Genomic DNA, 26,513 nt, shown 5'->3' with positions numbered 1-26,513 from the left:
AACGGGTCCCACGGAGGCAAAGATAGCCTCCAGGTTCTCGTCCCGATCAGCTCGACAACTCCGGACTCGGTCTGCAGAAAGCAGGACCGAGGATGAAGCGAGCTCCTCAAGGAGCGGCAGATTCTGAAGCCGAGCTGCTATCTCTCGGCTGTACAGAGGCAGCACGACGTCGGCCCCCTGCTCGCCCTTATCGGTAATTAGCCTTACCAGACTACCGACAAAGGCCGAGAACTGGCTGCTCAAAAAGAGTTTCTCCGTGTAAACACGGAGAGCCTCCCCTTGGGCAACCACGGCAGCAGCATCGCTCCGCTTCGCCTGCTCTCGCTGGATGACGAGCTGGTTTTTGGCAAACTGAGCTTCATCCTGGGCCGAAATCCTAGCAGCTCTGGCCTTCTCAAATTTAGCCTCAGCCTGTTCGGCCCGATGACAAGCAGCCGCCAACTTCCTCTGCATCTCGGCATAGTCATTGGACGCTTTGGAGAGTTCGACGGCGACGAGCTTGGAGAGCATATCGTTCCTCTGAAAATGAATAAAGAAAAAGTCAACAAAGGGACCACAAAAAGTACAGGAAAAAAGCAGGGCCAGAAAATCAAGAAGAGAATTCACCTCGGCGAAGTCCGTGGGCCATAAAAACGGCTCACAGATATGTTCCGAAGGAGGCGCCAAGACCACGTCTTTCTCTGGCGCTCTCGGGGGCTTCTGGGCCTTCCCCCTCCCCTTTGCCGAAGTTGACTCCGGCTTCTTCGGATCCGAAGAGGTTTTTTGCCTTTTCGGAGTCCTCTCGGCATCAGACGCCGAGCTGGTGGTTTTCGGCCTCTCCGGCTCCTTGGACTCCGAAGATTTTCGGGTAGCCTTGTTCAGCATGAACACTGCCAAAAAGCAAGAAAGCAAGGTTAGTTTTCTTCGTTAAAGCAGTAGAACATAAAGGTAAAGAGAAATCCTCACCCTCGGCCTCTTCGTCCGAAGACGAGATGTCGAACACGACGTCGCCCTTGACGAGCTCAGACTCCGTGTATTGTTTCCTAACTATGGGAATCTTGTTGAGCTCGTCATCGAGCTCGGCCAATGGTTCTAACCGAGGGTGAGGAATCACGGACTTCGGCCCTCTCCAGGGGAAGCCCGGAGCCGCTGTCCTATTATAAAAAAAGAAGCGGTTTTGCCATTTCGGCCACTTGGTTTTGCAGAATGCCCTAAAAGGCTGTAAGGGGATCAAGTAAAACCAAGATCCCTTCCTTTTAAATTGGAAAAAATTAAGGATTGCCCGCAGAGACAGATCCTTATCTAACCTACGGAGTTCGGCAGCAAAAGCCGACAAGTGCCTCCAAGAGTTCGGAGTCACCTGACCTAAAGGGAGTTGAAAAAAATCAAGAAGCTCTACAAAAGGTGGGGGAAGAGGGAAACGAAGCCCGCATTCTAAGCAGGCTTCGTAAACGGTGGCATAACCCTCCGGCGGGTCGTTAGCCCTATGATCATCGTCGGGAACCACCGCCTTCCCCCAGGAAAAGAGTATTTTTCGTAAAGGGATATCACAGTATCCTTACTCAAGATACTGTGAAAATACTCTACGGTCTTCTCCCCGGATTCTTTCCGGCTAGAAGACCCCTTACCCCCTTTTCTACCGCTACCAGACTCAGACGAAGAAGAAGCAGACATGGTTCTTACTCTTTGAAAGTTTGAAGAAATCCTGAGGAAATTTTTGAAAGCGGAAGGAAATTTTTCACGCAAAAGATAGAGAGTACAGAAGAAGCCAATAGCAAAGGTGTTCAAATGATGAAGAAAGACGGTATTTATCAGATTTGGAAAAGATTTCAAATCATCGCACCGTTTCATATCCCACCTTTTCAGGATTCGACGGCCGGATTTTACTGTCGCATTTAATGCCGCATTTAATGCAGTCACGCGCAGGGCACGTCCCCTGACTTCAGCCTCCCCCGTCCCCTTTTCAGAATGCCGAAGTGACTCGCTTCGCCGAAGTGATTCACTTCGCTTTTCGGGGGGGGTAGTGATGGGGTGCGTACTAAACAAGCCCAACAGCAATGACGGCCCATCAGCCCAAAGCCCAAGGAAGAGTATGAGTTCGGCATTACCAAAGAGTTCGGCCTCAGCCTACAGCTCGGTAAAAGCCAACCTATCAAGCTCTGCTCTCAGATCGGCAACCAAAGCAGGAGTATGAGTTCGGCATTACCAAAGAGTTCGGCCTCAGCCTACAGCTCGGTAAAAGCCATCCAATCAAGCTCTGCTCTCAGGGCGGCATCAAGCTCTACTCTCAGATCGGCAACCAAAGCAGTTCGGTCTCAGTATTCGACCGAACAAGGAGTTAGTGGACCCATACAGGATGTCCAACACACCCACTACCACGTGATGTCAACTCAGGCCACGATCGTAGGCCATGACCTACGCTACATCCACGATCTTAGGCCATGACCTACACGACATCCACGACTTAGGGTGGTGATGCAAGCCACGATCTTAGTCCAAGATATAAATAGAACTTAGATCAGATAGAAGAGGGTTAAGCTCTCTAGAGATAAAACACCATATAGCAAATAGCAAGTTTGTATTTGTAAGCTGTAGAAAACAGATCAAGCAATACAATCTTGCCCTCCCTTTTTCCCGTGGACGTAGATTTACTTCAGTAAATCGAACCACGTAAATTCTTTGTGTCATAATCTTCATTCTCTACCAGCATTTACAAACATCAGAAATTCGCGGATTCATCAGTCACCACCTTATTGCTCCAGGTGAGCCAGTGCACAAATCGGCCAGCGGTGGTGATGGGAGGATAGCTATTGATGAGGTCACCTACAGAGAGTGGGGCCCAGTCGAGCGATGAGGTAGCGCATGGGTTGGGACTGGAGGACGACCACAGTGCTGGCGACGGTTTCATAGTGGAGCTTGGGATTGGGGAGGGCTTTCCACTGGGCGGTGGCGGCCTTGCATGATCAAGAATTGGTTGTTGAAGGGAATTAGTCTCTCGCAGATGACAATGCCTTGATCGCAGGAGGCTAGAATTTTAATGTCGTCGGAAGGCCATGTTGATTTGATGGAGGCGGTGGCGGTGGCGGAGATGAAGTCCCAAGGGTATTTACCGTGAGCCTTGGATGAAATAACCGAAGATGGAATTGCTTCTTTCCGAGTGAAGATGGATAAACCTCGGTTCGTATATTATTTCTTTCCAATTCTTGCAAACTGATTTGCAGTCTTCTATACTTTCAAATGCTGTTCGGCTCAGAATCTCCAACACCAATTCTGACGACAATGACTCCATCTCTCCCAACTCGCAATCGATCTCTCACTATTTATCTTTGTTATGCTCTAAACAATTGATCTATTGAGAAAGAGTATTATAATTGTGTCAATATATATAGAGAGCAAAAATTCCATGGACTAGGTATACCAAAGTGGCAATCTTACTTGGTATGTCCTTTCATTCATTTTTTGACATGTGGAATTATATAAAAAATTCCCTTCCCGCTAGATGGACACACACAATGTGATATTTATGGAAATTTTCTTGAATCCTATTTATAATAATTTTCGACCATATTTACACAATACATGTAGTATATATTTGCAATGAGAAGCTCCATCTATTATGTAAAATTCATTGAGTACTTTTTTTAACAGGACTAAACTTTTTGATTGGTGATATCTTTGATTATAGTAGTTTTATGTTTTTAATTTAATTGTCATTTTCTAATTTTATCTACCGTATTTTGTTTCAAGAGAATTTTAGTAGTAGTTTTTATTAAAAAAATTTATCATTTACTGTATTTTGTTTTCAAATAATTTCCATTTTTAGTAGTTTTATTTTTATTAAATTTAATTGTCATTTTCTAATTTTCAAATCATCTTGTTAGTATTAACTACTCATAATTAATAATTATAATATAATTAATTAATGTGTATAGTAAAATAAAACAAGAATTATATTATATACGTAGTAATAATTTATTTATGTGCAACATAGCAATTAATACAAAAATATAGCAATTAATACAAAGGGAAAGCAGTCTCATCATATAAATTAAAAATGTAATATGATAGTAATTTTTTTTAGTATCAACGTGAAAATCTCATATTTTTAGGTAATACTATGTACTAATGTATATCATGCCCAAATTTGTTTATAGTATAATTACCTAGAAGTATGGGATTCTTTTCAAATAACTCGGGATATTATTGCAGTTACCATATTTACCACACTTTGCGTGGACATCTAGTTGGAAGGTGATATTTATACGATTCCACAAGTCAAAAAATAATTGATATGACATACCAAGTAAAATTGACACTTTGGTATACCTAGTCCATGGAATTTTTTCTCATATATATATAGATACTATTAGAATACATGTTTCGTATTATACCTTGTTTGAGTCATGTTGAAATTGGAATATTACCTTATTTGAGAAAACTTAGAATTGGACTATTACCTTGTTTGAGTCGTGTTTACCATTAGAGTTAATTATAAAATAATAGACTAATACCATCGTGTAATATCAAATATTAGTAGGTCTAATTTACTGTATTTATTCAATAGATGTCATTGATAAAAAAAATAACGAATTTTAACATATTTTTTTATATTCAACTACGTTTCACCAATATAAGGGCATGGCCGCATGAGCTATGGCCCATGGGGCTGGGCTGTGCGCAGTTTGCAAAATAAGGCAATATTGAGAGTTTACTCTATAGGATTTCGTGAGGGTATAGAAGGCAATAAGCGTATTATTGTTCAATTGGTTAGTTTCTTTAATTTCTTCATGCTGTAAGGGTTGAATGTTCTATTCAACTTAGCAGTATCAATTTATCTCATTAATTTGAACATCCAATATTGGAATTTGAAATAAAATCATAATCCACATATGTAAGCCTACTAACATAATGCTCGTGATGATAATTTTCTTATTAACACACAGTACACATTGCCAATGGCATCAATTGGCCTTCTCTTTTTTTTGGTAAATGAATTGATCTCTCTACCCCTTGGTCAACTCACACACACGGTTGGCTGAAAGGGCTGAAACCTAATTTTGTTTGTAGTCCTTTGCTGAAGAGGGTCCCTCCTCCGATTTGCTATCTTATGATTTATTTCCTCTTTTTGTTTACTGCTATTTTGAGTATTGGGTGATTACTAAGCATTATCTGCTGTTTCTTAAAATTTTGCCACTAATTTACATTTTCAATCAATTCAAAACTAAATTAACATTATAACATCATGCATAATGGAATTGCAAAGTGCGAACGCATGAACATCTGATTGAAAAGGAATTGCAATCAACTTTTATCCAAGTTCATGAGTCATTTCGGTGGTCAATATGCATAACAGGGAACTGGGACATCGAACTCACCATCAAGGGTTCGGCAGTAGTACCTTCCAGGAGCATGGATTTCTCATCGGTCATGGAAGCCCCAAGAGCTGTTTAACATCCCTCTGCAATCAAGAAGATGGTTACAGTGGCATCGTATCACATGTACAATGCAGTAGAGAAAAGGTTAGTAGATACAGAACACGTTCATTTGATACCTCAATTGTAAGAGGTGATGTTGTGGGGTAATAGCGATCAACAGGGTGTCCAGTCTTGTCAATCAAGAACTTTGCAAAATTCCACTGAATGTCATCACCGAAGATCCCCCACTTTCCCAACTTCAAGAACTTGTACAACGGGGCAGTATTATTACCATTCACCTCAATCTAAACCAAGCAAACCAACCGTTAAAGATACTAAGTCGTTTGACTATGCAGCTTAGATTGATATGCTTTGCAGTGAAACTTCCTACAGTGGAGTAACAATAAGGGTACCAGACGCTCTCAACTGGATAGATGGTATAAATAGACATGAATGATGTCAAAGCATGGAAAATAAACATTGAGGAAACAGATTATACTGATGTTAATGAAGTGTAAACACAAATTGAGCAGACTAATGGTAGAATAGGTTAAAGGCTAGATCTCAAGTACCTATATTTACGAACTAGTCCAAATTTTACCTTATCAAAGATGGGAAAATCTGACTTGAATCTAGTGCAGACAAAGTCCATGATTTCATCATTGCTTCCAGGTTCTTCTTCACCGAATTGATTACAAGGGAAAGCCAGAATCACCAGGCCTGTAATGAATAGGCCGCCAGAAGAATTCTTATCATTTAAAGCAAATAGAATATGCTTGAAGCCTCACTCCTAAATCTGAACTTTACAAAGACGTAATACGAAGTTAGACCAACAAAGATAAGTGTTTGTGTTTATAGCTTACTTAAATCACGATCTTGATTTCTACAATGCAAGCTAGATAATTTTACCAAAAATCAAAATACTAATCCTACAAACAAACTATCTTGTCCACTAACGCTTGTCATTACGGAAAGTGCCGTGCCTCCCTCCCCACCTTTACAAACTCACGGAAGAAATGTTCCCATAGATTTAGGTAATATTTTAACATGGTGGATATTATTTTAGGTATGAAAAGCTCATTTACGATTCAGCAAGTGAGATAGCAGAGTTCTTCCTCATCTTAAATGTTCCTTTTAGTAACTGCTTTTCCGATTTTTCTTTAAACATATCACTTTGAGTTGATTTCCTTGTCCTGACCCTTGAGTCTACCAATACCACACTAGTAGATTAGTACATGTCTACATCAGCAAAATCATACCTTGATCTTTGTACTTCACGTACAATTGATTTAGCTCAGTGTAGTTCGAATTGGTCATCCCGCTAATATTGAATTAGAAAAGACAGACAAAAAGCAGTTATTAAAAGGCAAGGGTTTAGCATCCTGAGTAAATGCTAAATCAGAGGACACGAATACAAAGACAAAACAGAAAGTAAAGTAAATGCTACCATTTTGAGGCAACATTCACAATCAGCAACACTTTGCCTCTGTAAATGCCTAAGTCCACTTGATTTCCTTTAGCATCCTGAAAGCAAAAAGCAATGTGTTTTCAAACAGAAGTTATATACAGCGAGCCAAATATGTGATGTGAAGTGCTATATAGCTCCTTTCAAAGGTTAAGGTCTTAATATGGTTATAAAAGAAAACCTAAATGAGATGCTTCACCTGAGCCAAATAGTTTTACAGATCAAGCCATCTAGGGAGCAACTCCAAGGTCACATAAAAGGCTTTTTGCTTCATTTTTAACAGACGTTGAGGAAATCGCGCTATCAAATATTTATGCTAGAATGAAAATGAAAATTAAAATCACTGTCAACTGCACTGTGGAAAGCTTAATCCAAGTGTCACATGTGATTTTTTCACAAACAGGTAGTGAACATTAATGGAAACAATTATCGCGAGGTTCCAGCAGTTGGCTAAAGTCATCAAAACATGAATTGATTTCACATCCATACATGTACGACAGTATGAGCAGAATGACATGCTCAAAGCGATTGTGAACTCGAGATTTAAAACCCCATAAATTCGTAGTATAATTGCACGAATCGTTCGTAGGGGAATTGGATCAAACGCCTAGTGGATTCTAGTACAGCTTAAGCATAAACAGCAGAAACCTAAGTAAACGGTACAATCTGCAGAATCAACAAGCATAGATAGAAGTGATCATCAACAAGCACGTGACATGAATTGGTTTGATTTGGGGATTTCGAATCCAGGAATGTTAATTCAGAGCAGGAAAAAGAAGTATGGAGCAGCTGACCTTGACGGTGAAATCAAACACAGTCTGCGACGACGCCATTCAAATTTTACGAATATTATGTGCAGAATTGATTCGAAATCTAAATTCAGAGGAGTATGGTGAGTTGAATTCTTAGTTAAAGGTTGAACTTCAAACTAGTAACATAGTACCCCTCCTCCAACTAGTAACATAGTACCCCTCCTCCGTCCCAACTTAATTGTCACTCTTGGAGTGATCACAGGTTTTAACGAATATAAAAAAAAGTTGGTTGAAAAAGCTAGTGGAAGGTGAGACCACTTTTTTTATATTGATTTTATAATAAAATGTGAGTAAAGTGAGTTAGTGGAATGTGATATGTACTTACTAGAGCATCCACAGTGGATATCCGCTCGTAGGGATGTCAATTTAGCCCGCAACCCGTGGGCTGGCCCGAATAGCCCGCCAAATTTATAGGGTTAGGGCTGAAAATTTCCAGCCGGATAAAATTACAGCCCGATTAACCCGCAACCCGTTACGGCCAGACCCGAAAACCCGATGGGCTGGCCCGAAAACCCGATAAAAATTCTATTGTTCTATTTATTTGACTCTAATTCGACACTTCATTGATTATTTTATAATATAGATTACTAAAAAATAACTTTACATTTTATATATTAAATATATAAATTATATATTAAATTTTTATTAATATAATAATAGAGAAATGAATTAGAAACTTCAAATTTACTAAAAAATATATTTAAATTTCTAAACATGCTTTAAAATTTCTTGATGTTTATGTTTAATTTTGCATAAATCTCAAATATTAGTATTTGATCATGTTTATGTTTGAGTTTAAGCATGTATCTCAAATTTATCATAATTAAATATTTTACATTTTATAAATATAACTCATTTTCACCATTATTTATTGGATTGATCGCATGTTAATTTTATCAGTAGCAACCCGATTAACCCGATGGGCTAGCCCGAAACCCGAGCTTTTAGGGTTATGGTTGAACTTTTATAACCCGGAAAAATCACAACCCGATTAGCCTGCACCCGATTGACCCGCAACCCGAATAGGGTTGGCCCGAAACCCGGTGGGCTGGCCCGATTGACATCCCTACCCGCTCGCACACTCGATCGCCCGAGATCGGGCTCGAGCGTCCTCGAGCATCCACTGCAAACGCCCGAGCCAGAGTGGTGCGACCGAAAGATCGATCATCCGAATCTCGAGCCTGATCGGGCATCCATTGCAGCATCGAGCCAGATGACGCGGATACCCGATGATGCGTTGCCCCCATTTTTTATTTGTTATTTATTATTTATTTTCTATCTATAAATATACCTTATTTTCACTCATTTTTTCCACATCTCTCAACCCTCACACAACATCTCTCCAATCCAATTTCTCTCTTTCACTCACTTTTCCAGTATGGCCGGAGAAGATATAAGTCGGGCTATGGAACGCGCAATGTTTGCTTTCAGAAACCAGATTCTCACAGGTATTCGTGCAATACAAGAGCAAGAGCAGGCCGAACAACAGGTCCCGAGGCCCATTCGACACCGGACATCCATCCGTCAAGAGCATGACCTAGCTCATCAACGTCTGTTCAAGGACTACTCCACGGAAGGACGTGGAGCGAGGATTCGGTGTGCTTCAAGCACGTTGGGCAATAGTGAAAGGCCCGGCTCGGTCCTGGTACAAGCATCATATCGCCAATGTCATGTACGCGTGCATCATCTTGCACAACATGATTATTCACGATAAAGGTGCAACAGTTGACGATTGGACCGACGATGAAGTTGAATCGATCGCAGGTCATGCAACCCCCCGGTCGTTCGATGTTTACCCTATGGAGTCAGTGAGAGATTACAAGCTCAGGAGACCATGCGCAACCAACAAGCTCATCTTCAACTCATGAACGACATGGTTGAAGAAGTTTGGACACGTAGTGGTCGTTGAAATTGTACCTCTTTTTAAATTTTTTCGTTGTAATTTTTTTTAAATTAAGTAATGTATGTTTTTTTTGCTAGTTCTTTAATTTAGAGTTCAATTTTACTATTTAATAATGTGTAAACATAAAAAAATAATATTAAAATTGAAATGAAAAATGGATAATAGATCGGGCATCCACTAGTGCTCCACCATTGCAGAAAGATAGGACATGCTGATGTGGCAACCACTAGGACTCCCACAAGGGCATCCATTGTGGATGCTCTTACCATTTATGGTAAAAATGAAGTGTGATAATTAAGTTGGGATAGACCGAAATGGAAAAAAGTGACAATTAAGTTGGGACGGAGGGAGTATATAATAGTATTATATAGTAGGAGTACTACTCACTAAGTTGAGTCATTTCATTTTTTAACAAAAAACAAAATATCCAGTCACACTTATTTTATTACACTATCTACTTTACATTCTCTTTATCTTTCTTATTTTATTCCTCTCTCGTACTTTTCAACACAATATCTTAATCTCCATGTCCAAAAATTTTATCTCAACTTAGTTGGAACAGAGGAGCTTTTCAACACAATATCTTAATCTTCATGTCCAAAAATTTTATCTCAACTTAGTTGAAACAGAGAGGAGAGAGTACTATATCTTTTTTTCGTTTTGAATCCCATCTATTTATGATAATTTTTTCAATCTCATATTTTCTTTTACAATACTTAAGCCACTTTGTTCTGTATACATCTATACTATTTTATCAAATTTATATTAAAACTTCTATTATCAAGATTTGAATTCTTATTTTATTTTTATAACAAAAAAGAGCCATTGTTAGTGGAAATGTTATCTGATACTGCCACCTCTCTCCGAATAACCAAGTTATATACTCTTGACTCGGAAGTGTATTGTTCACAAATATTTTTACATGAAAGGTTAAGTACTCTGATTCTTAGATTTCAAGACTACAATACACAATGCAAGAATATTAAACCCATGCACACACTAGGATAAAGAAGTATTTAAAGTAGAACGGTACAAATAAGTATACTGAAGAAGGAATATTGCAAAACCCCAGAAAGTAATACTAGTACATCAGTATGCAAACATATGGTGCTGCTTATTCACTCCGGGGTGGTTATTGGCGATAAGCCGTCGACTCCATTCACATACCTAAGAGCTTCTTTATATCCTTCTGCAAAAACCAAACCCCAACCAATTTCAGACTCTTTACCTCGATGGTAATAATCCCACAAAACATATTCAGACAAATGTTTCTTTCTTTACCTCTATGCTGAGAGGAGATGTGGTGGGCGCATAGCGATCGACAACATTACCCTCTTTGTCCACCAAGAATTTGGAGAAGTTCCACTTTATGCTATCCCCAAAAAGCCCTCCTTTCACAGACTTCATGTACTTGTATATCGGAGCAGCATTCGCCCCATTCACCTCCACCTGCACGCATCCAACACCACTTTCCTCAAACATCAATCAATTCTCTCTTTACTTCTCCAGGTCAAACACCCATTGTTTAGTTTGCTTGACATGATATGACAAGTTAACATTCAAATAATTCAGCCTAGTAACCCAAGACTAAATCTGTTTCCCCTAAAAAACGAAGTAACGCCAGCCATCTCATTCAAAACATGGGCCTTCATACCTTGTCGAATATTGGATACTCAGCCTTAAAACGAGTGCAAGCAAACTCCTGAATCTGTTCATTGGTTCCAGGCTCCTGGGAACCAAACTGATTGCAAGGAAATGCCAATATCTCCAAACCTAAGTTATAACATAATAATAAGACAGAAGGAAATCCGTACATATATTCGAACTTAGCACAATATATATCTTAGCACCATCTCAAAACCTGCTAGTCTCAAGAGCAGGGAGGACAGAATATCAAATTTAAATGCCTAACGGAACACAACTCATGAACTCATCTAAAGGAAAGCACTCGGAACCAAAAACAAACATGAATCATACCTTGATCCTTGTATTTCTCGTACAGCTTCGTCAACTCTGTGTAATTTGAGTTCGTCAGGCCACTGCAACATGCAACAGCGCACACAACTCAGTTATTTCTCCGAAACATGAAAACGGCTTGAAGACGTTCCAATATCATTAATGGAAAATTTTCCAAATATGTATGCAACTATGCATTGCCAGATTGAATCGTGCATCTCCAAATGTATTAGTCAAGCAACCTATCTACCAGAGATATGGCTCAAGACTGAAAAATATGAACGTCCTCATCTTGTTTACACAATAAGAATCCAAAAACTCTTAAACATGGTCACCATACATGAGGAGATTCTCCTCCTTTCGAAAATTCCTTTGCAAAAACCAAAATCTCAACAAAATTAATTCAAATTATCTGCTCGATCTCTCACAGGAACAAATCATAGATTGACTGAGCTGTAAAGCCTCTGTACTATCAATTATAACAAATCACACACTCATATTCCGGAAATACAGAAAGAAATAAATTCCACGATCAAACTACCAAAATAGAATAAGCCATTCTCTTTTTAGCACAACCAGTCAAGCTAGAAATGATGGAGCTAGCATTTGCATTTACAGCAGAGAAAAGTTCATCTGAACTTAACACATACCACTGTGATGCAACATTCACAATTAGCAGGACTTTCCCTTTGTAAATGCTCAAATCCACGTCATTCCCTTTGGCATCCTGCACATACATATCCAAGATTGTAACTACAGCAGACATGATGCAAAAACCTCATTTTAAACCATATTATCAACAATTGAACAACCATACATTGAGAACATGTTTCAAAAAGTTGATCACACATTGGAAACTTAGGCATTGTACACCCTCCGGGAAACTGTGTTATCAATTCAGATTGACAAGAAAAATGAAAACAAAATTTATGAAGTACATAAAAAGTGCCTTTTGTTCAAAAAGATAATTTGAACGATTCTTACCAAAAAGAGCTAAAACCTCGCTTGGTTATTTCGGCTTTCAAATAGTCCACTCTTATTTCTAATGAAGTGGTTAATTACATGTTATTTTAATCTCAAATGGCCTTGGTTAATTTTCTCCCAACAACCTTCTCCTATAGATCAACGATTAAATTAACAATTCCAATAGGGCTTTGCCTTTCTTAATTCCAATTCATGCTTGGAACATACTTCAATTTCTGCTTAATTTCACAAGTAGAAAACAACACAATTCAATCGAGAAAATAGTAAGATCCCATCATCCATCAAATTAAGAAAAGAATATATAAATTAGCACGTCAATTTTAAATCAACGAAATCGATACCTTCACAGTGAATTCATGGATAGATTTAGGCGGCGCCGATTGAGTTGCCATCGCACGACTGAGAAGCAGATTTTCTCTTGGAACAACAACCGCTGAAGAATTAAAAAGCGTTTTTTTTTTCTGGTGAAAACGCAAACGATTCGTGAGAAACAGAGATGAGTTGAAACGAGTGGGTTTATTAGAAATGGAAGAAAAGTTTGTGGACTTGAATTTGAAGAGATTTCTTGCGTAACGGGACATGGTGTATTTAGAGCACCCGCAACGCGTGCCGAAACCGTTCCGCGTGCCGTTCCGCCGGAACGGTTTCGCCGCGGAACGCGTTGCGGCGCTGCATTCCGCTCCCGTCCCGTTCCCATTCCGTGCCGGGTGCCGACGGCACGTAACGCGGCACGGAACAAGCCGCCACGCGCCTGGGCGACGTGGCCGATCCCCGTGCGTGCGTGCTTCCCACTCGCCGGCCCGCGAGTGGGACACGTCAGCAATGACGCAATAATTATTTTTTTTTATAAAAATCGAATTTAAAAAAAAAAAAAAATTTTTTTAAACGGTAACATTACCGTTTTTTTTAACTTTTTCTTAATTTTTTTAATTTTTATTTTTATTTTCTTATTCTATAAATACACCTAATTCATTCATTTTATACACAACTACACATCTATTCTTCCTACATCAACATCAATTTCTCTCCAATTTTCATATTCTATCTCTTCAAAAAATGTCCGGCGACGGCAATTACGGTGGTGGCGGCGCCGGAGGGTGGGATCTCAACGCGTTCGGCGATTGGGAGACCATGTACAACACACTTGGTGGTTCTGGGTCATCGACGCCGGGCACGCAGGGGTCGGCGACGCCGGGTGGGTACCAACCACCCACTTTCGATGTGGATGCCTACGCTCGAGGCTCCGGCTCGCGGCTTTCCCAGGGTTTGTCCCAGATTCGGGAGGATATCCCCGTTGAACCCACTCAGGGAGGAGGCCGAGGCGGTGGAAGCTACAGGGCTGCGTCTGAGGCACCCGAGGAGGATGAGGAGGAGGAGCCGGAGGATCTGGGCCGGCATCCCTACACCAACGAAGAAACAAAGGCGGTGTACACCGCCTGGCTCACCGTCTCATATGATCCCATCGTCGGCAACCAACAAGCCGCCAAGTGCTTCTGGGAAAAGGTCCGTGATGTCTACCACGAGACTAAGCCGAAAGGGGCCCGGAAGCGCAAATATACAATGCTTCGTGCTCACTTTGGCCGAGTCGATTTACAGGTCAAAAAATTCTGCGGGATCTACTCCTCCGAAGCGGCGCACTACCAAAGCGGAGCTTCGGGCGCCGACATACTGAGGGCGGCTATGCGCGCCTTCCACCAGGACACCGGTGTACAGTTCAAATATGTTGATATTTGGCAGCTCGTCAAGGACGAGGAAAGGTGGGCCGGTGGTGTCCGCTCCAGCTCGGGATCAACCTCAAAGCGGACGAAGCACACGACGAGCGGCCAGTACTCGTCTGGTGACACCGATGCGCCCAGTGATCGTGGCACGCAGGAGGTTGGGGTTACGGCCGCCGAGTACGAGGGATCTAGCCGTGGGCGCCGTCGTCCGCAAGGGACGAAGGCGGCGAAAGCGGCTAGAGCGAGGAAGGGCCGAGGAGAATCAAGCCAGTCGGCCTCGGGATCGGGCTCACAAGGAGGCTCGAACACACTTATGGTGGCGTACATAACCGCCACAATGGCGGACACTTCCCGCTTCTCGTACGCCCAATTCACGGCCTGGTGGAACGGAATTGTGCATATGGCAGGACTACTTGGTCTTCCCCCTCCCCCTAAACCTCGACCGCCTCCGGAGGATGATTCGCCGGCGGAGTAGTTTTTTTATTTTCCCACGTTTAATTGTGTGTTTTTTATTGTGTGTTTTTTATTTTTTTAGGATTTGAATTGTGTGTTTTTTTTTAATTTTTTTAAGTTTAAGTTGTAATTTTTTTAATATTGTGTGTTTTTTAATAAAGTATGTTTGTTTTTTAATAAAGTATGTTTGTAGTGTGTTTATTTAATTTAATTTAGTTGGAAATAAAAATAAAAATTGAAATAGAATGAATAGTAATTTAAGGAACGGTTAAGGAACGGTTAAGGAACGGAGGGTTGCAGGTTCCGTTCCTTAGTTAAGGAATGGAGTAAAAAAGTACAGTGGGGCCCTCAAATAGTGGTTTAAGGAACGGTATAGGAACGGTATAGGAACGGTATAGGAACAGCGTTGTGGATGGCCTTAGGATATTAAATAGTTGAATATATGTGAAAATGGGGCCACCTAGATTTGCGTAATTAATCTGACGGAGATGTTACAGCTGCAAATGCTATGTTTGCTACCGCACAATCGGTGGCTCAGGGCGTGTACGAAGATGCCGGTTTCCACGTGGCAGATGCTCTGGATGCCTCGTCAAGGTTCTAGATTCTAGAAAGTATTAGCATGCAGCACGCGTGAATTAACTACATCAAGTGTGAACACACTCAATAGGATGTTGACTATAGGTGGTTCAATAACCATCCCTCTCCAAACAATGACAAATTTTTAAATTGCACAATTTTTAATAGATACTTCCTCCATTTCAAGGAAGATGACCCTTTTCTTGGACGACATACGTGTAGAATGAAGAGAGTAAAATAAGATATATGAAATAAAATAGAGATAAATGTGTTTTCATTTTTAATAATGAATCATCTTAGTTGAGACAAACTAAAAAATAAAATGGGTCATCTTAAGGGGTGGAGGAAGTAATTTTTTAAGTAAAAGAAAGATATTAAGGAAAAATAATTATAACATTATTAATAGAGAATAGGATATCAGAAAGGAAAAATTTCCTTATTTAAAATATACTATATGAAATCAAAAGACTAATAAAAATACAGTAAATTTTAGACCGTGGAATTGTTATTCATTTTTTCTTAAAATGACAAATGATTTGTAGAAATTAATGACAACGTCCTTCTCAATCACCTTCTTTCTCCTATTTCACTCTTTACTGTGTTCAATTGTATTAAATTATTTTTAAAAAGAATTGCAATAGTTAAAATAAATCAAATGGGAGTGCCGCAAATTATGTGAAGAAATAGGCAAACTTAAATATGCAAAAAATCTATCACATTAATGGTATATAATTATTTCAATTAAGTTCATTAATTATAGTTTATTTTAACTTTGGTTATCATTAGGGAGGTCAATGTAGTCCGCGACCCGTGGGCTGGCCCGAATAGCCCGCCAATTTTATAGGGGTAGGGCTGGAAATTTCTAGCCTGATAAAATTAAAACCCGATTAACCCGCACCCGTTAGGGCTAGACCCGAAAACCGGATGGGCTAGCCCGAAAATCCGATAAAATTTCTATTATTCTATTTTTTACTCCTAATTCGACACTTCATTGATTAATTTTATAATATAGATAACTAAAAAAATAACTTTCAATTTTATATTAAATATACAAATTTTATATTGAATTTTTATTAATATAATAATTGATAAATAAATTAAAAACTTCAAATTCACTTAAAAAATATTTAAATTTCTAAAACATGCATTATAATTTCACGAAATATCTCAAATATTAGTATTTGATCATGTTTATGATTGAGTTTGACCATGTATCTCAAATTTATCATAATTAAATATTTTACATTTTATGAATATAATAAATTTTCATCATTATTTATTGGATTGATCGCATGTTAATCTTATCGGTAGCAACCCGATTAACCCGCTGGGCTAGCCTGAAACCCGAGCTTTTAGGGTTAGGGTTGAACTTTTACAACCCGAAAGAATTCACAACCCGATTAGCCCGCACTCGATTGACCCGCAACCTGAGTAGGGCTGGCCCAAAACCCGATGGGCCGGCCCGATTGACATCCCTAGTTATCATTAATAATAATTTTCTAATTTGCATATTTAAATATGAAGAATTTAGACTATATAGCGATTTCGTGAACTGAGAGTTTTAAACTTCAAGTTTAATTTAAGTAGTAGTATTACACATGTGCAATGAATAAATTATTGTTTTATTTTTATATTAATTTAAATTTTTTAAATTATATAATATATACCTAAAATAAAAAAAAAGTAACAATATGCATACAATAACAATTTAGTCTTGTAACAATTAGTAATAAAAATTCACAGTACAAGTTACGGTGACAATTTTGATAAACTTGAACTTTAGTTAAACAATGTATGTAGCATTAATTAAAGAAATTTCAGTATTTTAACAAAAACAACTTATTATCGCACCATATCTATACATATATAAAAGATGAGTTTTGACCATCATTTTGAATATTTATAAATTTTAGGGTAAATTTTCAAATATTTATAATTTTTGGGCAATATATTCAATATTAGGAACTTAGTTTCTACTCCCTCCGTGCCAAGGAAGATGACCCCTTCCTTGGGCGGCACGAAGTTTTATGCACCTTTATTTTGTGTGTTGAGTGGAGAGAGTAAAGTAAGACAGATGGAATAAAGTTGAGATAAATGTGTTTCCATTTTTAGTAATAAGTCATCTTGAATGAGACAAATCAAAAAATAAAGTGGGTCATAGGGAGTATCAAATAGTAAATGAAAGGGGTGAGCAAAGAAATCGGAAACCGAATATCCAAACCAAACCAAACCAAACTGAAATTTAAAATTCAGTTCGATTTTTTCAGTTTTTCAGTTCGATTTGATTTTGAAAATATAAAAATTTCAATTTTTCAGTTCGGTTCGGGCGAAGAAAAAAAACCGAAAAACCGAATTACTATATTTAAATATAATATTATATATTCTATTAATTTAATATATAATACTTTATAATATATATATATATATATATATATATATACATTCTATTAGTATATATAGAATAAAATAAATTACATATATATAATTAATATATATATATAGGGATGTAGAGTCGTGATCATATGATAACCCCTAAATATCGTAATAACCCTATAACCAAATCTGGACCACACATATTTCTAATCATGCGGTTGAGATTCAAACTTAGATTTACTTCATAAAAAAACGTGGGGGTAAAACTGTCATTTCTCTCATTTAATTTCTGAATTTTGCCAAATATCACGTAAAATGATAAAATGATAAAATGATAGGTTTATTCCATAGAATGATAGTTTTGAGATTCAAACTTAGATTTACTTCATAAAAAAAAGCGCGGGGTAAAACTGTCATTTCCCTCATTTAATTTCTGAATTTCGCCAAATATCACGTAAAATGATAAAATGATAGGTTTATTGCATAGAATGATAGTTTTGCCGGATAGAATGATACTCTGAGTTGATAAAATGATACTTTTGACTGACTGATAAAATGATAAAATGATAGGTTTATTGCATAGAATGATATTTTTGCCGGATAGAATGATACTCTGAGTTGATAAAATGAGACTTTTGACTGACTGATAAAATGATAAAATGATAAAATGATAGGTTTATTGCATAGAATGATAGTTTTGCCAGATAGAATGATACTCTGAGTTGATAAAATGATACTTTTAGCTTATAAATGTTAGGTTTACTGCATAAAATGATAGTTTTGCCGGATAGAATGATACTTTCAGCCGATAGAATGATAGTTTTGCCGGGTAGAATGATACTTTCAGCCGATAGAATGATAGGTATTTTTGGTGTATAAAATGACATTTTTTTTAATAAAATGATACTTTTACCTGATAAAATGATAATCTAAGCGGATAAAATTACAGAAACCTTATAAAAATGATAGTTTTTCCGGATAGAATGATACTCTAAGTTGATAAAATGATACTTTTAGCTTATAAATGTTAGGTTTACTGCATAAAATGATAGTTTTGCCGGATAGAATGATACTTTCAGCCGATAGAATGATAGTTTTGCCGGGTAGAATGATACTTTTAGCCGATAGAATGATAGGTATTTTTGGTATATAAAATGACATTTTTGTTTAATAAAATGATACTTTTACCTGATAAAATGATCATCTAAGCGGACAAAATGACAGTAACCTTATAAAAATGATACTCTGAGTTGATAAAATGATACGTTTACTACTTTGTAGGTTTGTATATTATGTATTGTGCCGATTCTATTAGGTTTATTGCATAGAATGATAGTTTTGCCGGATAGAATGATACTCTGAGTTGATAAAATGATACTTTTGACTGACTGATAAAATGATAAAATGATATATGTTAGGTTTATTGCATAGAATGATAGTTTTGCCGGATAGAATGATACCCTGAGTTGATAAAATGATACTTTTGACTGACTGATAAAATGATAGGTTTATTGCATAGAATGATAGTTTTGCCTGATAGAATGATACTCTGAGTTGATAAAATGATACTTTTGACTGACTGATAAAATGATAAAATGATATATGTTAGGAAAATTGCATAGAATGATAGTTTTGCCGGATAGAATGATACTCTGAGTTGATAAAATGATACTTTTGACTGACTGATAAAATGATAAAATGAGCGAAATTCAGAAATTAAATGATCGAAATTTGGATACGTAAATTTTATCATGAGCGAAATGACATATTTACCCCCGCGCTTTTTTTTATGAAGTAAATCTAAGTTTGAATCTAGACCACATGATTTTAAATATGTGTGGTCCAGATTTAGTTTTAGGGTTATTACGGAAATTGGGGTTATCATTATAATGCACCCCTAGGGATGTATTCATATCTTTTTTCCATTTTTTTTCTGTTGTCCAACTGAATCTCGGCCCTTCATTTTCAAAATTTGATGGCCGAAAATAATGCCTCGTGAATTTAATTTAAATGATTAAAAAATCGAAAAGGACCTTCTTGGTATACCCATTTGAGTTGGTTATGGTAAGTTGCTTGATTTTCTCCATCAAAAGATTGCAGCGGTTTTTGTTCTGGAATCACACAAATCTTTCTTCTCTTTCATCGTTTCTTCTCCAAACATTTTCCACTGAAGACAACCGCTGTTCTACACATTCTCTCTAAAATTTCCTCATTTTTTTTCCTCGTACAAAATCGCTTTTATTGGAGCAGTCGTGCATCCTTTTCGTTTTCTTCAACAATGGAATAAGGTAATTTAATTTGTTCTTATGTTGATTATTAAACTGATTTGTTCACTTAAAACCTATTTGGTGGAGTAATCGTTCATTGCAATAAGGTTTTCTGGGCCTTTTTGTTTATATGTGTTATACAATTTCAGGGTTTAGTTTAAGATTGACCGTATTTGATTGTTCGGCGCACGTTTCATATATTCCCCAAGGGTTTAGCAATCCTTGGGGCTAGGGTCTAGTGTGTAGTAAGTAACATAGTAGTCATCAAAGCCCACGAGTTTAAGGCATCCCGTTAGGGTTTAGATATCATCTCGGCTAGGGAGTAGTTTTAATTGATAAACATAATGTACAAATATTACTGGGTAATGGATGTTATTGACTCTGTAATGGACGATGTGTGAACTGCAATGTATATGTTTTATGAGCCTTTTAGTTTGGTTGTGTTACACAATTTATTGAGTAATATAAGATTGGCAGTTTTTTATTATTTGGTGCACGTTTCATTTATTCCCCAAGGAATCCTTGGGGCGAGGGTGTAGTACGTAGTAAGTAACACAATCGTCGCCAAAGTGAACGAGTTTTAGTCATTCCTTTAGGGTTTAGATATCATCTCGGCTAGGGAGTAGTTTTAACTGACAAACATAATGTACATATATTACTGTGCAATGGTTTTAATTGACTCTTTAATGGACGATTTCTGATCTGTAATGTATATGTTATTATTCCAGTACAGTTCATTAATAAGCACATCTGACTAAGGGCCACACTAGCAGCTCCGTGAGCCGTCTGATTTCCAAGAGAGAAAAGGCTATAAAGGAGGCTACTAGGCCTTTTAGATGGTGTAAGGCGTACGATGAGATGAGCTATCACGACTCTAGAAACTGTCCAATGCTTGAAGAGATGGCGAAGGAGAAAGAGCTTCGTAAGGGCAAGAGGAAATGTTGATGTATTTTGTTTTTCAGTTTAGTCTTATTATTCAGCTCGTTGTCTTAGTCTTATTAGTCCTACCACTGTCAACATTTTATACATAATAATTTTACATTTTTAATCTGTTAATGTACATTATTATTTACAACCACTAAACTTACTGCACACAATTATTCGAGTATAGTTCACTATTAGACACATTATGTACATTATACATAATAACATTGCATTATGAAACTGTTACCGTACATTATTATGGGTTCAGTTTCAATCACCAAGGTGGTGATCCTTCTTTCCACCGTCTCATGTGCTCTTACTACCTCTAACCGTATCTTACCAAACTCACGTATCAGATCTTCATTATGTGTGAGAAAAGTGTTTTGCGGACGCTCTTAAAGTGTTTTGTTTGGTCTTGCATAGAGTACAAGGATAGGATGCAGAGGCTGTTTTTTTTTTGAGGGGGAGGAGGTGCAGGCATTGACTTGCCCCTTTTGGGTAAGTCCTTGGTCTACTTTACTAAAGAGGGGTTGTCTCTTCTCTTAGTTTAGATTTTCCTTGATTCCTTGTGTCTTTACTCATTAACTTTCGTTTGTATCATGCAGGTTGGGAAAGGCTTGGCTGGCCCTTAGCTAGCCGAGACATGGGCCTGCTGCCCGGGCCCGACGGTTGCTCGGATACGGGCCGTGGTGGGAGTGAGATTTTGGGCTCGGGAATGGAGGCCCAAAGTGTAGATAACAAATAGCTTCTAGTTTCTTAGCCCTCCTCGGCTCATTCATGTATATTTTGTAAAAGTATAGTGTCACATATTCTTTCCTTTTCATTCCAAGATCACCCATGAGATGATCATGTAAATTAAGTTATTATTTGGGATGATTTACATTCTTTCCCAAGGTTTCTTATCTTTCATAAATATATATTAGATCGTTTTAGTTCGATTATCGTATTAGCTTTTGTTTTGCGAAACAAGAGAGCGATAAATCTCTAGTTCGCCATTAAACATAACAAAAGAGGGTAAAAAGGGGCGGGTATTACAAATAATGTACAAATGGCAGCAAATAATGCACAAATGAATATAACATTCACTCAATTACAAGCATTTTATGAAACCGATTGATGTAACTTCAAACAAAAAACCCGATGTATACTACTCCCTACAATAATGTACAAATACTTCAAGAATTCAAAAGGCAAATGCAAGAGATTGCTCACCTGCAGTCTGGGTGGATTGGCTTTTGAAAGGTCGACCTCTTTTCGTCATTCTGGATCTGTGAGGCGAACCAAAAATCAAAACCAGATAAGATTTTCTCTACCAAATCGCCCAATACACAATTGTAAACTATTAATTACCTAAACTTCAATAATGGACAGAACCCTAGCAAAAATGCACATGATTTCATGCTTTACAGAAAAATCGACAACATATGTTAAAAAATCGTAAGAGTGTGTCGGATAACTAAAATCGACCAATACACACATCTAAAGCAACAATGAACTAGGGGTAAATAATGAAGAGAAACCTACAACAAATGAACAAGCTGTTATGATTTACCAATCAAATCGACCAAATGTTTGCCAAAATAGTGACCGCGTTTATTAGAAAACTCTGAATCGTAGACTATATGGTATTTTTACAGCTAAAATCGACTCCCGGACTGCTCTATTACCAAAAATTGAAACTTTGGAACCCTACCTTGTTGTCGATTGCAAATCTTCCACCGATTAAAACGTTGCTGCATCGAACGAAGGGCGTTAATCCGGCAGAAATTGACTTCTCCAGTGAAGTTTCTCCGTTTTTGCAGCGGCTAGAGTTTAAAAATGGGAGAGAAATGGTTTTGATCGTGGGTTGAGGGATGAGAGAGGTATTGTGTGAGAGAGAGGTATTGGATGGAAGGTCAATCGGTTTCAATGAATATCCCGCTGAATTATTGCTCCTTCCGTTTTGAAACGTGTGGAATCCTCTATTTGTTTACAGTTATACCCTTATAATGTATAAAATTGAACTAATAATGCAACACGAGATCACATATCTCCTCTTAATTTAGTTCGTCCATTCCATCAATCTAATGATGGTTGATATTAAGTAGGAACTTAACACTAAGGAGGCAATAGGACCTTAATGCTCCCATATATATATATATATATATATATATATATATATAGGGTTGTGATCAATTGAGATTTTTTAGCCTAATTGAGAATTGAGATGCATTATAAGCCACTCATTTTTATTAAATGAGTGGTCCAGAATTTGCCACATGGAAAATATTTTTACATTAATTAATTAATTGTGAAAGGGCATATTTGTAATTTCATCATATATTTTATTTAATAAATATTTTTTTTTATTTTTTTTAAAAAAATTATTTTTTTTTCGATTTTTTATTTTTTTATTTATTTATTTTATTTTTGTCAACTACATATACAATTCATGTCAACTACACACATGTAATGTCAACTACATATACAATTCATGTCAACTACACACATATAATGTCAACTACATATACAATTCATGTCAACTACACATATATAATGTCAATTATAAGCTGTTGACATTTGATGTGCAGAGCTATTGACATTTGATGTGCAGACTACACATCGTAGTTGACATAATGTCTCAGTAGTTGACATCGCGCGAAAATTTAAAAAAAATTTAAAAAAATTTAAAAAAAATTAAAAAAATTAAAAAAATTAAATTTTTTTTAGTTGTTGACATTTTAATACGAGTTGTTGACATTTGATATTCTGGCTATTGAAATGAAATGACGATAATACCCCTTAGTTGACATAATCTACTTGCAGTTGACATTTCAAAATGAGTGGCTGAAAATGCATCTCAATTCTCAATTAAGCTAAAAAATCTCAACCTAACAAGACCCTATATATATATATATATATATATATATATATATATATATATATATATATATATATATATATATATATATATATGTGTGCTGTTAGGTTGAGATTATTTAATTAAATTAAGAAATGAGATGCAATCTCAGCCACTAATCCACAAGATTAATGAAATGTCAACAACTATTACATTATGTCAACACGGGGGTATAAGTGTCATTTCATTAATAATATGGCAGAAAAAAATAAAATTGTATTTGAAATCATTTTCTAAAACCCTCTCCAAAAGTCTCTCTGAAAAATCTGTTGATCTTCATACAATTCACACAATTGTGCAAAATCGAAAACCTTCAAAATCTATGAAGTATACAGAAGCTGAAGCTGAAGCTGAAGAATTTGAGCAATACCGTTTTCCCCCAAATTGAAGCTGAAGAATTTGAGCAATTGAAACATGAATATAGGAAGTAAACAGAAGAGGAGAATACAATTACGATGGCGAGAAGGTAGGGGATGAAGACGAGCGTGTTGGCGATTAGGTAGGAGGAGAGGCGGTAGACGCCGCTGGAGGCTTCTCGGAGGAGGATTGGGCGCTCGTTGATGAAGATCGGGAGGGTTTCGGTGGTGGAGGAGAGAAGGAAGGTGAGTGTGAACGCGAAGAGACCTAATCGCTTCTCGATCCCCAATTTGTCTAATCCGATGTTGATGTAAATCTTGCCGAGCACGATTCCGACTCCTACGGCTTGCAGTGTGTTGGTGACGAGCAATTGCTTCGTTCTGTAAATGATTTTCCAGAATCGGAAGGATAGGAGTGTGAATTCGTGGATTCTCGAGCTTCCAGATCTGATTTTGTGTTCAATTGGAGGAGGAGAGATGGATTCAATTGACATCTGCTGTATACTGCCCAAAGAACAGTAGTTATTTTGATGTTGGTACATCTGTTGTTCAAATTTACCATGCTTTCTCTAGGTTAAGCTAGTTATTATCCATCCTTTTGTCCTATGAATATCGTTAGAGAAGTTTAAATGCAGTTTATACCATGCTTCCTTTGGTTTGCTTTCTTGAGTTTGGTCCTTGTTTTCATGTTCCCATGAAAGTGCAGTTTATTGAATCTAAATATTTCTATTTTCTTTAAAACTATGCTTCTTTTCTTAAAAATATTTGTATGGCAGAGCATGTTGATATATATTTGAGATAAAGGATACTAACATAATAAAGAAATCCTCATGTAAATTTTGGATGTCTTGTTTCTTGATCATAACTTTCCTTTTGTGATGTATCCCCTACCACCCTCCACCATGTCATATCATTTTCCTGCTCCTGCTCCGGCTGTTCCGGTGGTTGGAGGTTGGTGAGGATTTCCATGGAGAATTCGAGGGGATCGAGCTGAGGGGGACGGTGAAGCCGTTGGAGAGGAGGAAGGCTTTGAGGGAGAAGATGTCGTCGTGGTGGATCTCGAAGCAGCAGCAGCCGTCGCAGGGCGTGACGCCGGAGCTCTTCTCTGTGCTGCAGTAGGTGAAGAGAGCGCCGGTGTCGTTCCGGAGCCACCAGCAGCACAAGGAGACGGCGGAGGTGGTGGAGCTCGATCGGATTCTCCAGGTCTTTGATGAATTGATTCAGAAGGTGTGTGTGTTTGTGCGTGTCAAAGTTTAGAGTGATTTGTATGGCTAATCTAATTATTAAGATTCGATTTTTTTTCCAGAAAAAAATGTTCTTTTTTCTTGTTTATAGTGATGGTTGAATGTGTTATGTTTTTCTAGCAAATGTTTCCTTTCTTTTAAATGAGGGATTTTTTTTGGTGGATTGTTTTTCTTATTCTTGAGCTGAAATTGTTCTTAATGGAGTTGTTGTCTTAGTTAATTCTGCTGATTTTTTTATTGGTCTTGATATTTTACCATAGGTAATCTCTCTCTCTCTGTTTGCCTCTTGAGCTAAGATTTCCATAGCTTCTTGGTTCTTGTAAGAAACATATTGATCTATTTGAGAGAAAGAGTGAGAATGAGAGTGAGAGTGAGAGAGAGAGTGAAAAACATCTTGATCTTATGTCAACTACAATGTCAACAGCAAACGTTATTCGTGTCAACTATGATGTCAACATCAAACGTTATTTATGTCAACTACGATGTCAACATCAAACGTTATTTATGTCAACTATTATGTCAACAACAACTCATTCAGGAGATAGAAAAGATTGATTTCTGGAAAAGGATAGAAGAAGATACTGTTGATGCTGCTGCAATGGGGGAGGGTTCCTAATTGAAGATCTTGGCTCTCAGCTACCTTTACTTGCCCGCTAGACTTCAAGGTTGTTTCCTTTACCTGGGTGCATTCCCCAAAGATTGTGAGATACGTGCCTCTAAACTCATCAAACTTTGGGTTGGTGAAGGCTTCTTCCTAAAACCTGCACTACCCACACAAACCATGAACAACTATTGTGGTTTCTGACTTTTGAACTTAGCAGTATGTAATATATATGAAATGTCAACCAGTTCAACAACTTATATTGAAATGTCAACAACGCAAAAATAATTCTTATAATTAAAAAAGAACAACTATTTTGTCTTAATTTTTTTATTTGAAACAAGTTCTGGTATCATGATCATGCAATACATGTCAATTGCTTTCGTATCAAATATCAACAACTTATATGAAAATATCAACAGCTTGTATATCAAATGTTAACAACTTGTCAACAATTTGTATATAGTGTCAACAACTCAAAAACAATTCTTGTAATTTAAAAATAACAACTATTTTATCTTCAATTTTTATTTGACACAAGTTTTGACATCATGATCATACAACACATGTCAATAGCCTGCATATCAAA

The 26,513-nt window shown here is 37.4% G+C and overlaps 2 protein-coding genes across 2 annotated transcripts; both read right to left on the bottom strand.

Moving 5' to 3' along the window:
• Positions 1-5,182: 5,182 nt before the first annotated feature.
• LOC121768621 (glutathione peroxidase 1-like) lies at positions 5,183-7,778 on the bottom strand. Its single transcript, XM_042165149.1, has 6 exons — positions 7,653-7,778; positions 6,841-6,917; positions 6,653-6,714; positions 5,995-6,113; positions 5,531-5,698; positions 5,183-5,437 (listed from the first exon to the last, which is right to left on the bottom strand). The coding sequence occupies exons 1-6, from the start codon at positions 7,689-7,691 to the stop codon at positions 5,405-5,407; spliced, it is 498 nt and encodes a 165-aa protein (XP_042021083.1). The 5' UTR covers positions 7,692-7,778; the 3' UTR covers positions 5,183-5,404.
• A 2,773-nt stretch (positions 7,779-10,551) lies between these two features.
• Positions 10,552-13,075, bottom strand: LOC121768620 (probable phospholipid hydroperoxide glutathione peroxidase). Its single transcript, XM_042165148.1, has 6 exons — positions 12,855-13,075; positions 12,180-12,256; positions 11,551-11,612; positions 11,228-11,346; positions 10,855-11,022; positions 10,552-10,762 (listed from the first exon to the last, which is right to left on the bottom strand). Exons 1-6 carry the CDS (start codon positions 12,903-12,905, stop codon positions 10,733-10,735), a joined length of 507 nt encoding a protein of 168 aa, XP_042021082.1. The 5' UTR covers positions 12,906-13,075; the 3' UTR covers positions 10,552-10,732.
• Between the last annotated feature and the right edge of the window lie 13,438 nt (positions 13,076-26,513).

The sequence above is a fragment of the Salvia splendens genome, chromosome 15, assembly GCF_004379255.2.
Source record: "Salvia splendens isolate huo1 chromosome 15, SspV2, whole genome shotgun sequence".
Classification (NCBI taxonomy): Eukaryota; Viridiplantae; Streptophyta; class Magnoliopsida; order Lamiales; family Lamiaceae; genus Salvia; species Salvia splendens.
This window is presented reverse-complemented; position numbering and strand designations above follow the sequence as displayed.